We start from the raw sequence: 13479 nt of genomic DNA on the forward strand, positions 1-13479 counted from the left end.
ATTCAAACCCTACAGCCAAAGGAAGCAACGTGAAGCTCAGCGTGAAAGATGGATGTGTGCTTTGTTCCTAAAAGGCAAGAAATATCATCCTGAAACAGCTGCACCACACGCACCCAGGCATCTCCAGAATGAAGTGCTTAACATGTTCATATGTGGTGGCCAGGGATGAACTCCAGTATTGAAAAGGAAGTTCAGTCTTGTCACGCATGTCAAGAAAACAGAAAGTCTCCAGCTGGAGCACCTCTTCACCCTTGGGAGTGGCCTGAGACACCTTGGCGCAGTCTGCATATAGGTTATGCAGGTCCTTCTTCTGCAAAATGTTCCCTATCATTGTCGACGCACACTCCAAATGGATTGATGTATACCAACAATACCCAACAGGAAACTATTGGGAAGCTCAGGGAGTGCTTTAGCACGCACGGGCTGCCCCAGACAAAAATATCTGACAACAGTACTTGATTAACAAGTCAGGCGTACAACATATCACATCTGTGCCTTTCCACCCAGCATCGAACGGCCTGGCAGAAAGAGCAGTTCAGACCTTCAAACAAGGATTAAAGAAAATAAAAGGAGACACTTGGAAACAAAACTGCCAAGATTTCTGTTTAATTACTGGATCACACCTCAAACCACCATTGACGTGTCACCAGCAGAAATGCTGATATCCAGGAAACTGCGTTCAACACTGGATCTCCTGCTGACCGATGTGAAATCAAAGATGCCCAAGAAACAACTTCAACAAAAAGAACGACATGATGCACATAGTAAGTGGAGGAGTTTTTCCCCTGATGATGACGAGTAAATCCGTAACAGTCATGGACCCCAGTGGATAGCGGCAAGTGTAGAGGAGAACACAGGACCTGTATCCTATAGGGTGCAGACAGGAGACAGTTTTCACATGTATGTTGAGTGCGGAAAAAGAGGACTCCCATGACTTCGGTTGCATTTATTGATGTCAAGATACCACACTATTGTACAATTATTTCCGAGCCCCTTAAAATGGATAATTATGTTTGAAAAAAATGAATGATTTCTCAACAGTTAATGCGATTCTGTGTGCTGGTGAGAGGGAGAGAGAGAAAGTGAGACAGATGGATGAACTAAATCTATTTTATGATTTTTTTTTAAAGCCCATACAGTTACTTCATCTTGGTGCCAGGCCTGTCAGGATCCTGGTGGCTCCGCCCTCTGTTCTCTTTTTTCCTCGTGTGTGTGAGTATCATGGATGTATTATATGAACTGGATAGAGCTCCGCCCCTTCACTTCCGTTCATTCCTATGAAGCTGCTCACCCATATGCCAAAAAAGTTCTTTGACTTCCGCGTTTATTTCCAGGTTATGGGGCCCATAGAGCATGCGCAGTAGTTTCACTACCATATAAAGATCTATAAAAGCCCGTGTCCATGTCTCCAGGTGTCCTGTGGACACTTTTACAGGCGTCTCTTTTACTATTGCGGTCAATGGGAAAATTGCTTTTTGGGCTTTTGTGCTTTTATGGGGTTTTCTGTTGCAGTACCCACAGTGGCCACCATGTAAAAATTGTCTTCAAAGCAGAGGGGGCGGTGCTCTATCCAGTTCATATAATACATCCATGGTGAGTACGTGTGAGTGGCAGGTTCCTCTGTGGGCGTGGTCTCTAACGCCTGCCTGTCTCCACACCTGAAGCAAGTTACTAATCAAGTCTCACTGTTTAATAATCTAACGTTTCCACCCAGAATTTTCCTCTTCAATCCAGCCTGCTCACCATCTTTAACCTTTCTAAATCCTTTTTTTTTGTGTGTTGTGTACCTGGGCCCCTTTTTGAACCATTATGAAAAGGCCTGAGAGAACAAAAGAGAGCCTCTGCTGTAGAGGCCCGGACCCCTCTGGTTCCGGCCCTGACACAGCAAAGCAGCAGCAGGAGGAGGAGGAGGAGGAGGAGGAGGAGGAGCTGCTGGACCTCTGGGACATCCATTCATCACCAACACCCACTGACTGACTCCATCTCTCCGGCCACAACATGTGAATGTGAGAGGCAGCCAGTGAAGGTTCCTGTGAGCTCCTGCTGCAGCGCTTCTTATCCAGAGCTAATTTACCGACATTATCTGGAAACTTTGCAGCGGTGGAAACAATGAGCAGCATCTGTGTTTCTCTCCACGGTAAATCAAACTTCCCTTGTTGTTTTTTTTCCACTCAGAGGACGACATGCAGCACCAAGCTTCCTTCTATGTGGGTTCTTCTTCCTTGTTAGTTTTAGAACTTGTGTATCCGTTTTATTATATATATATATTTTATTATATTGAAAATTCTGTTTAAATCACACAACATACAGTTCTCTTGATTTACTTTGAAGTGCCACAAGGGGGAGCCTGCATCTTTCCAGTCATTCCAGGACTTGACTTGAGAATGATTTCTGTTGTTAAATCCACTTTTGCTTTGTGTTTACTTTATAAAATATTCATTAATAACCACATTAATACATAATTTTGCAGGATTGATCTTGTGCCATTTTTGCTAACAATGAATTGTTAGTTGTGTACTATCGCATTTTTTACAAGGCTGGCCCAAGCCTTTATGGGGCCCTAAGCTGATTGAGGCCCCCCTCCACCCCCTCCACTACCTGTAACACTATAATATGCATTATTTATAGTTGTCTTATTTACACCAAACTTGCTTTAAAAAAAAAAAAATGATTTAAGAGGGCAGTAAAATCAAAAAGTTTCCTAGTTTGCAAGTGAGTCGTCTTTCAACTGGAAGGTTGTGGGTTTGATTCCTAGTTTACATGCCAATGTGTGTGCATTGGCCAGACACTTAACCACACATTGCATGTGAATGAGTATGAAAGATGTGATGATAAATGTGTGAATGTCAAAACTGTAGTGTAAAGGAGCTGAGTGGTCATCAATACTAGAAAAGCGATATATAAATACAGCCCATTACCATTTAATCCAGATTATCAGCAACAATACCACAAAACCAACATTGACATATTAAAGTAACAAACAAATCAAATCAAATCAAATCAACAGTACACAGTAGCCCTTAATTAAAATGTTCTTAATTTAAATGATAATCCTATTTTTGCTTTTTAAGGCTTTTCTGAGACATAAAGCCATTTTTTTTGTAACGGAGTTTTATGTGTCGGTCTCTTGCAGTGCTGCTGCTGCTGCTGTTGTGTGGACTCATTGTGGCTGAGCCACAGCTGCTGCCTGGATCCTGCAACTTTGAACTGGGCACCTGTGGCTACACATCCGACTCAGGCAGCTGGAGCATGAATGAAGAAGGTACTGTGCCATGCAGGAACTCTGCATACTAACACAAACAAATGTGCTTCCAATTAGGAAACGTTTAGGTAGGAAGAGTAAGTAGGTCACAGAGTCAAAGTAAACTGCTTTGAGTCTGAAATTGAGATTTAAAATGTCAGTCTTGTTGTAAAATGTCCATTATATGCGACCCAGGGTCAGACAGCAGCTCTAAACATGGGATCAGACAACCCAAATGCATTGAAAACAGGGAAATAAAGGTATAATACTAAATACTTTTTTAGCTACTGTCCTGAACTGACAAAGAACAAAGCAAAGCAATCATTATTTGCATTTATCTATCTGTTAATTAAAGCAGCTGCAACCATTATTGTCATTATTCTATATTTAAAATTATTTTAAAGGATGATGAATTCAGGATTGCTTTTGGACTATGATGACAATTATCTCCATTTCACAAACAAGCATAAAGAACAATCTACATGTTCAAGCTCCCTTCACAATATGTGAATATTGTTTTGCAGAATGTGCATTGTCCATGTTTTATTATTGTATTATTATATAATTTTTTGATTCTTTGGGGTGCTCTACTTTACTTTAGGCAGAACACTTAATCCCAAAAATAATGGAAGTTGAGATCACGATGGAAGATAACTCTGTACTCTAGCAGAAAATAAACTATCAAGGGTGTAGACAGTACAGCAGTGATGAGTTGATGAGGTACATGTGATGAACAGGAGCACATGTGAGGGAAACCACGCCCACTATGAGCCGAGATGGACAACACAAAGGGGATGGGAGAAAATGGCAGGAAAAACCCACAAAACCAAAGTATTTCCATACTTATCCTTTAACCTTCCTAATTAGAAGTGGGTCACTTACCACAAGATAGCGGATAATCGATTCCATGTGTGTTTGCAGAAGTATTGCAATGTATGTGGCTCCTTGTTTGCATTTCATAGCTGCTCTTCATAGCTGCTCTTCCGAGCTCAACACAAAGTGGACTCTGCATTTCTCACTCTAGCTCTCATGCACTGAAATTGTTGGTAGATGTTTTAATTTGTTTTCTCTTACCTCCTCCTCTTAAATCCTGTGTGTCACCACATCAACAGCAACAACAGCGCTAGCCACATATTGTATGGACTCCTCTTTGCTTTTTGAAGCAGGGGAAGAAGTTGTCTTGGGACACGTGGAAAACCACGTTAGTTGTGCTTGTGGGTAAAGTTGATTGACAGATTGGATAACAAACCGTCCTCCGTCTGAGATTAATGGAAAACGACAGAATTCCGTATTTGATTTGGTAGAGATTTTTATGCTGGATGTCGGTCCTGATGCAATAATTGTCATTTATCCGGGCTTGGAACCAGCACATAGGAGTACCCTGGCTGTTGCCCCCTGTGGCTGGGGTCAATCTAGAGTAGGGGTGTCAAGCTCAAATGACCTGAGGAGCAATGAGCATCTTGTCTGGTCAAGAAAGGGCTGATCTAAAGAAAAAAAAACTGTTCATAAAAACAAGTTAAAGGTCACATAGAGTGGTCCTGTTGCACATATATGTTAGTTATGGAGGTCTTCTTACATATATTAACTTGTTTTTATGGTCAAAAACCTCCTAGTTGCTGTAAACTAGCCGATAGAAATCCTCTTTTCTGACGGTGTTTTTCTGCTGCGATATTTCAGAGTGAACTTTCACCCCCAGAAGACAGAGTCTTGTAATTGGCCAGTACTATCCAGCACATCCGTTCTCAGAAGCGCAGCGCCCCCCTCTGGAACGGTGGATGCACTGCTCCTCATTATCAAAACATTGTTTTAACAATGTTTAAAAATAGCTTCTTCACGACTCCTCGCCGCAGTCCCTTTTTTGACTTTAAACCGTAGTCAGACCCAGAGTCAGAAGACACTGTTGCTCGTGAAACACCTCCACAACGTACGTTATTCTTCTTCAGTGGTTCAATGTACACAACCGGATGTGCCCGGACTACCGCCCGGAGCAGGACGATCGGTTGTTCAGGAGAACCGCTGCTTACGTAACTATTACGGGATTTTCAGTGATCTCGTTGAGCCCCGAGATTACAATAAAACACAACGTTCTCAGCAGTGGCTGAACTGTTTGTTTCGAACCGTCAGGCTTCATAAACAAGGTAATGACGCAGATACACACCAAAAAAAAGAGCGATAATAGGAACTTCCGGTCTAGTTCCGCTTTAATATATGTAAGTAGACCTCCATAACTAACATTGTGTGCAACAGGACCACTCTATGTGAGCTTTAATAAGTAATTTTCGAAAATTAAGTAAATAATAACCTGGACAACTGTAATTAAAACACCTAATGTTGAATGTGATAACCAAATTATGATAATATATTATAATCTCACACTCTGTCACAGGCCTCATTTTAGGTGAAGTCATTTTAACAAATGCACCAGATTCCCCCAACAGTGGACAATAGATTTTCTTCAAAGAAAGCTTTGCATTAATTGTTAAACCTGATGGCCTGATAACTGATTAGCATGTATAAACACACTGTTATTGGTATAAATGTTTTTATTTAAAAAGGACCTGATTAAGTTTTAAACTTGGTCGTAGTGGTTTACAGAGTGAAATATGCTTAATTTGGATTGGCTCCACATGACAAAATCACAATTCCGATCAACTCCCTGTTTTGTTTTCCACTGACCCCGCTGCATCAAGCCACAAGCAGCAGTCTCCAAGGCAGCTCCCTCTGTTTATGATCATCCGTCAGCACAGTTTATGTTTCAACTGTTAAGACAAGCGGCGGCACCATAAACTCTGTGTGTGCCATCTTTCTTCCAGCCAAGCCTTTAGCTCTCTGTGTGTGCGCTAAGTGAAGACAGTATGCTACAACATTCCCGTGGCACTGAAAACAAATCTCTGCCCCCAAAACGGAAGCTTCAGCAAAGACCCAGCGTGTTGTATACTCAACCACCAAGCAGACTGTGATGGTATGAGCTGCAACCACCAGTCTGGCCTTGAAGATGATGGTGATAGACTACACCCACTGTGGCAGCAAATAGGCTCATAAAAAAGAAGACGGCTCTGGTAGTGTTTTCTGTTTGGTTGCTATGGCAATGTGGGTTTGAGCTGCACCAAAAAAAGAACCCGCGACAATTTGTGGGAGAAACCAGGATGGATGTACTAGGTGATTATATTCACTAAATAGGGACATCAGAGACAAAGAGTTGAGACTGTGCTGGAACAGAATAAACACTAAGACGGGGGATGGATGAAGTGAGGTGGAGAGCTGTCAGGGCCTAACTGCTGTCCCACAGACCACCACGTCGAGTGCTCCTCGTCTCTCGTCTGTTTAGAACTCATTCATCCCAGCCAGTTTGTTGACAACTTCAAGTAAAAAAGGCCTGCTAATATTAGAGGCACTTAAGGCTGTAAAATACTCCATAAACACAACACGACTGTGCTCTTCTCTTATCCAGCAAAGCCAGCAAAAGCACCTGCAGTACACCAAAACAAAGTCCATAGTTCACTGACAAGTTTTTCCATTATAATGTCCTCACATGTGGGTCACACATCCTCAGTAACCAAATTTAAAGGTCCAATGTCTTTATTTTCAGAAATTAAATATAAGTAAATATATAAACCAGGGGTGTCAAACTCATGGTAAGTCAGGGGCCACATACAGAGCAGTCTGATCTCAAGTGGGCCAGACAAGTACAATAATGGCATAATAACATATAAACAACAAGAACTCCAATGTTTTCCTTTTGTTTTACATTTAATGAATCTTTTTACAAAACATTATGAAAAACCTGAACATGTTGTGCTTAAGTTTACCATTTACACAAAGTTATGAAGTTACAGGTACCTGGAAGTAAAAATTCTAGTATTTCAGATAATAGAACATGCCAAGATCTAGAAATCATGTAGTATTCCTGAAACTTAAGTGGGAGCTAATAAAAATGAGGAATTACTGTATAACTACCAGAGAGTCCATCAAAACTCATCACAACAAAATTTGAACTGACTGGGGAAAAATTGTCAATCAATAATGTTACATACAACCCATTTAACAGCAATGCATCATAATTAATTACACTAACAAAAAGGCAAAACACAACAACAACATAAAAACCAGAGGAATAGACGAGTCAGGAAGTGAAATTACACGAGGTACACACAAGGAACGACTTCAAAATAAAACAGGAAGCAAAGCAAACAGGAAACTAGAAACATAACTAAAAACCCAAGGTAAAGGGCTCATGACACAACATTCCTAATGAAACCATTTGTACTACAAATGGATTCAATGCAATGTTTGCAGACACCGCCGTTCACCAGCTCACTATTTAAATCTGAATACATGGATTCAAGTCAGAATGGAAATAGTGAAAGTCGATGGAAACGGAGCGCAGAGCTGCTGAGCCATGCATGACTACTGTGCCAAGCAGTTTTGTCTACCTCAGCAACTGGAACCTTCAGTGTCCCAGCTGTTTGTTGTTTAACTTTCCCTGAAAGTAATGGAAATGTCACTGTATCCTTCTCATACAGGTGGGAGGAGGGAACAAAATGACACACTTTTTTTGCCTGTAGGAAATTGATATGTTTTAAAGTAAGGAAATTGGCTGTCATTTATGAAACAAAAGTAAAACAGAAAACTGTGTGCGTGGTTTGTTATATGCAATTTCCCCCCAGGGATTATTTCTGACTCTGATTCTGAACCATTTCATGTACATCTTAGAGCTTGCACAGAGTTGCAGTGCAGCATAGTCACCAAAGAAGCACACAGTCCATTTGCAAAGGGTGAGATGACATGGAAATGAGGGAAACTCTTCTGTGGCTTTTGGCAAGATGCTTGCCAACAACCACAAACATGCCAGCAACCATAACAATCACACGTCCATTCAGTCTACTGCAGAGTCACCATGTTTATTATGTGATTCATAAAAGCGCTGATTTGTGGGAGATCCAGTCACATCAGTCTGTTGATGATGTGTTTGACCAAAAAAGGCATTTCAGATACAACTGTAAATCCCCTGTTTCCCCTCCCCAACCTGCTTTAGAGACTGAGTGCACTTAATGCAACTCTCCATAAACACTGTTTATATCCACTGACTTGCCTCTCTGCCTCTTCACAAGGTTTTAGTCTTTACTCTTTTACTTTAAAATACGCAAATCCACTGTCATCCACCATTGTGCATGACAGTTGCTGCCCTCTACTGTTGAGATGGGGCCAGGTATAGTTTCACCTGACTGTACTTCTTCGTCTTTCTTCTTCTTCTTCTCCCTTCCGCTGCTCCCTTCAGGAGTCGCCACAGCAAATCGACCTCCTCCATCTTACCCTGTTCTCCGTATCCTCCTCTCTCACACCAACTAACTTCATGTCCTCTTTCACTATATCCATAAATCTTCTCTTTGGTCTTCCTCTCGAACCTCCTGCCTGGTAGTTCTATCTGTGCCTCTGTGCATGACCAAACATTCTCCTTCTGGCCTCTCTGACCTTATCTCCAAAACATCTAACATGTGCTATTCCTCTGATTAACTTACCTTTCATCTGACTGTACTACTTCCGGGTTATTGAAGTGAATGGCTGCACTGAGACACCGGCATTGCCTCTCCATGCAGTACAAGGTGTATAAGGAATATTAGACTAAGTTGCTGTTCTAGCATACATAGATGCAATGTGTCAGCACAATAAGTGGTACATCAGCAGCTTCTCCTGCTGTGAGCAATCTGCAGTGTAATCACACACTTCCTGTTGATGAGTAGTAGATCAGGGTTTGTCCGTTGTGTCCGTTATGAGTCATTTTAGTTTGGTAGAGTTCAAGGCAACATCGGGGTGCATCCAAATGCAAGTTTCTAGACTTCAACTTTCTTCATTTCCTCCAGAGATGAACTGTGATTACACTTTATAGATAATAGAGAAGGGGGCCTAGCATAGAGCCCTGTGGCACTATTGCTGAGTCTAAGGGCAAAGGAGATTTTGGAACCACATCTAAACGTCTGGAGGAAGTTAGACAGTAGCCAGAGGCAGGTTGGTGAGTTGACTAACAGGAACATATGCTGAATTTTTTTTAGGTATGACCAAAATGGTAAAAAAAATATATCTGCAGCAACAACAGCTTTAGCCCCTTTTACACCTATGGTCCAAGCTTGCCTAGCCTCAGCATGGCATGGTTTAAGTGGGTTTTCCACTGCAAAATAGTACAAAGTCAACACAGAGTCATCACTGCACGGCTGCATGAAACTGCTGTGACTTCGTTTTACACGCGACACACAAAAGAGTGACTAGTGCCATGTAAATCAGTTGTTTTCAGTGTAACTGAATCATTAGAATCAGTTAATCAAAACTATTTGTTCAGTACTTTGTGATCAGCAGCGCTGCCACTAAATACAACAGACTTTGCTGTTAAATATTGAGATTTTAGACATTACCCTGGTAATTGTTGGAGATTAACCCACGTTTTTTAGGATTGCTAAGTCTTTATAACTGATCTTCAGTCCGCCATTGTTCGGCTTGATTCATGTGTCGGATGGCTCTCTGACCAATCAGTGGCCCGCGAGACCTGATTTTGAGGACACCGGTTCGGCAGCCATGATCTTGTGAGGCTGGTTTTCTGCTAACAGGGAGTAGAGACAACCCCAAGAGCCATTTAACCATCACAATGATTCCAAAACTGTTACATTAGGGCAAACATTTCGTAAAGTTCTGCTTATGTACTTCATTAGGCATAGACTTTATTAACTGAACTTGTGAATTGTTTCCAGGGTGTATTTGTCTTTTTTTTAAATTTGCAAATGTCATAAAACATTCTGAAATATAACAATAAATTGCAGATGTCCTGATTGTGTTGTTTTACATTGCACTTTCATTATGAAAATGATCAATTTTTCAGTCCTTGTCATATATTAATTTTGTCGTCACAGGCCATTTGATAACAGTGGACTCGGCCGTCTTGTCTGACGAAGAGCATGCAGTTCTCGTCAGTCCAGTCTTGGAACAACACGACTGGAGCTGTTTGAGACTTGTGTACCAGATTACTGGACAAGGTTCCCTTCATCTCCACCTCAGACCTGACAGTGATAACTTTGACTACCAGCTCTGGAATGCCAACACAGCATCTGACAGCTGGCTCATCGCAAGCGTGGACCTACGTAACACCACCATCCCCTACCAGGTAGGGATGCTTGGGATTGGGAAGAAGTCAGAGAATGTTGATAAATGATGATCAAGTCTGTGTAGAGAGGAGATGTGTGGGTTGTTCTACCACCATACCATGGGTTTATTGAGCTGACCATGATTATGAAAGTCCTCAACCTTAAAACTACCCCGATAAGTGATGTCATGCAACCAAACAACGCCATTTTGGCAGGCAATGACACTGTACACATCCATAGACATACCATCATGGTACGGTTCAGTTTGGAATGGTAAAGCCCTGGGTCAGGCTTGAGTCCTAATATTAAATCCTAAATATTCTAATTCCAATAGCAACATAAAAAACTAGTATATATGACTGGCAGTATACACGACCGTTCAAAAGTTTGGGGTCACTTAGAAATGTCCTTATTTTTGAAGGAGAAGCACTTTTTTCAATGAATATAACATTAAATGAATCAGAAATACACTCTATACATTGTTAATGTGGTAAACGACTATTCTAGCTGCAAACGTCTGGTTTTTAATGGAACACTGGAAATGGGCACACTGGAAATGGGCCTCAATGTATAATATACATTGAGGCCCATTTCCAGTGTTCTAATGGTACATTGTCAAAATTGGCATTGACAAAAGGGCAAAATTATAAAAATCATTATTTCTAATCTTGTCAATGTCTTGACTATATTTTCTATTCATTTAGCAACTATTTTGATTAATAAAAGTGTGACGTTTAATGGAAAACACAAAAACGTTGTATAGGGGACATAGGTGAACTTTTGAATGGTTGTGTATATACCTGGCAATATGTCAGGCATCTCGTCTCTTCACTGGTTGTTTTCATAAAAGGTGTAGACGGTGGATAGATGTTGTGAGCCAGGATGATGAAACAGTCGTGGACAGAATAATAGCCAAAGAGTCTGAGGATGGCAGAGGTGAATCACTGCTATAAAACACTTAAAGCGAGCATAGAAGATGGAATGATGGGAAACCACAGTCAATAGATTACGCTTGTAAAGTGATCACATCATATCCGATATTATTGTTAATCACACTGCTGAAGTTTTCAGAAGTCATCCAAATTCACAGCTTCCCGGTTGGAAGTTAAAGGGGAACTTACTGTATTTTAAGAATTATGGACACAATTGTTTTGGGGTTAGGGTTTGTTAAGTTTCTCCTAAACTGCCGACCAGGAAGCTGTGAATCCCCATGCTAAATGTAGTGTAACATACACTTCTTGTTTATTGTACATGGTTTTATTATACACTAAATTAAATTATTAAATTATGTAAGTCTGCTACACCTGTTTCCATTATGATTTTTCAGCCAACATGGTGCTGTGAGCAAACCGAGTCACGTGATGTTCAGAGTTCTGTGTAACTCTGAAATAATATGTGACACTCTCTGCTGATATGGGTTCATAAGCAGACTCTTTCCTTCATCGTGGCTGCCAGCACATTTATAACCACCCACTGAAAACAGACCAGCCTCAGACATCATTCATACAACATCGAGGAAGTGCAAATACACATACAGTAAATACATAGAGAAAAGAGAGTTTAAACCAAAAATACAACATCTGTTTTGTTTGCTAATTAGTTTTTCAGTTCAGTTCAGTACCATTTGGAAAAAAGCCGGTCCAAGGAGGTGTGTGTGTGTAGTGCCATAAAGCAATTTGTGTTTTCTTGTGAGACCCGGGTCTTTGCATGACCTGATTACTAACATGGGAGTAGAGACAACCCCAATTTCCCCGCAACAAGCCATTTAACCATCACAATGAATCCAAAACTGTTACATTAGGGTAAACATTTCGTTAAGTTCTGCTCATGTACTTCATTAGGCATAGACTTTAAGTTTGACTTTTGTTCCAGTGTTTTCTGGAAAGAAAAATCTGTCAAATGGATGAAGAACCTAAACAAGAATAGTGTAACATGGCATGAAATGTTCCAACGTTTATAGCTCAAAATGTCGTGTATATATATATATGATGGGCCTTGAGGCTAATGGATTGACAGTTTGAGTTAAAGTTCAAATTATAAGACTTTTGACAGCCATTCTGACCAAATGTGTTCCAGAAATGTGGCTGTAAAAATACCTACCTACATATAAAAAACTAAAATTAATCAAAATAAACCATGAGAACATCTTGTTTCTTATTGACTGGACTGTGCTGACTTCAGCGCAGACTGTGGGTAGAAGCCTGCCACTGGGTTCCTATTTCAGGAAGCATCCTCCTTTCCTTTTGCTCCCAGCTACTATTTTTAAACAAATTACATTGAGCTTCAACTTATATGCTAACCAATAGTTGTCATTGAAAATGACAATAAATCACAGTTTGTCCAATTTTGTGACTTTCTGTTTGGGGAATTAAAACCTTTAAAGGGATAGGTTGTTTTTTTTAAAAGCATGGTTGTATAGTGATTATTAGAATAGCACAATAACACAGCCTTTTCTGTGTAATGTTTGCAAACTGCTCACTCTCCTGCCCCAAAGTCCATAGAGAAAATCAGCATTTTTAACTCGTGCTGATCTACTGCTGCCTTGTTTTGAAATTTGGTGTTTTTGGTTAAATCCAAACAAAGTATTTCAAACACCAGGGGCCTCATGTATAAAAGCATGCACAGCTTTCATACTGAAAACTGGCTGTGCGGTGATAGTTGATCCTGTTGGTGTTTTTTACAGACCTGCCAGTCGGCTTGGCTGTGGGCGGTCTTTGGTCGCTGAATTGTGTGCCCAAGAGTTTTCCTATCTTTTGCATTGCAAGTGTGTGCCTTCGTGCACAGTGACAGTCTATGGTAAAGATTTGTATGCCCCAAAGGAACAGAAATATGTCACTTTCACTCGCTGTAAACGAGCGACAGAACGTTTTTGAACTCCACTTGAATGATAGTCATGGACTGTATGATGTGTAGCTCGTTTATTTAAATTTTACAATTAATTTAGATGATTCCTAGCTTTTTCTTATTCTTCATGTGAGATTGGTGGGCACATTAAGCACAAAATAAGCAGACAGAGCTCACTGACTTACTCCTTGTAACAATTTATTACTGTCACTGATTGTGTTGTGGAAACTGGGGAGGGAGGAAGAGGGAGGTGGTGATGAAGAC

At 40.7% G+C, this 13479-nt stretch overlaps 1 protein-coding gene across 2 annotated transcripts in view; it reads left to right on the plus strand.

The window, feature by feature from the left end:
- Positions 1–2003: 2003 nt before the first annotated feature.
- Positions 2004–13479, plus strand: part of mamdc2a (MAM domain containing 2a) — a 30844-nt gene continuing 19368 nt past the window's right edge. For both annotated transcript variants that reach the window (XM_083886038.1, XM_083886039.1), the window contains exons 1-3: positions 2004–2137; positions 3134–3262; positions 10141–10391. In XM_083886038.1, coding sequence (XP_083742164.1) covers positions 2110–2137; positions 3134–3262; positions 10141–10391 — 408 coding nt within the window. In that variant the 5' untranslated portion in view covers positions 2004–2109. The remainder of the gene's footprint in view (positions 2138–3133; positions 3263–10140; positions 10392–13479) is intronic.

Source organism: Microchirus variegatus, assembly GCF_963457635.1.
Source record: "Microchirus variegatus genome assembly, chromosome: 3".
In the NCBI taxonomy this organism is placed as follows: Eukaryota; Metazoa; Chordata; class Actinopteri; order Pleuronectiformes; family Soleidae; genus Microchirus; species Microchirus variegatus.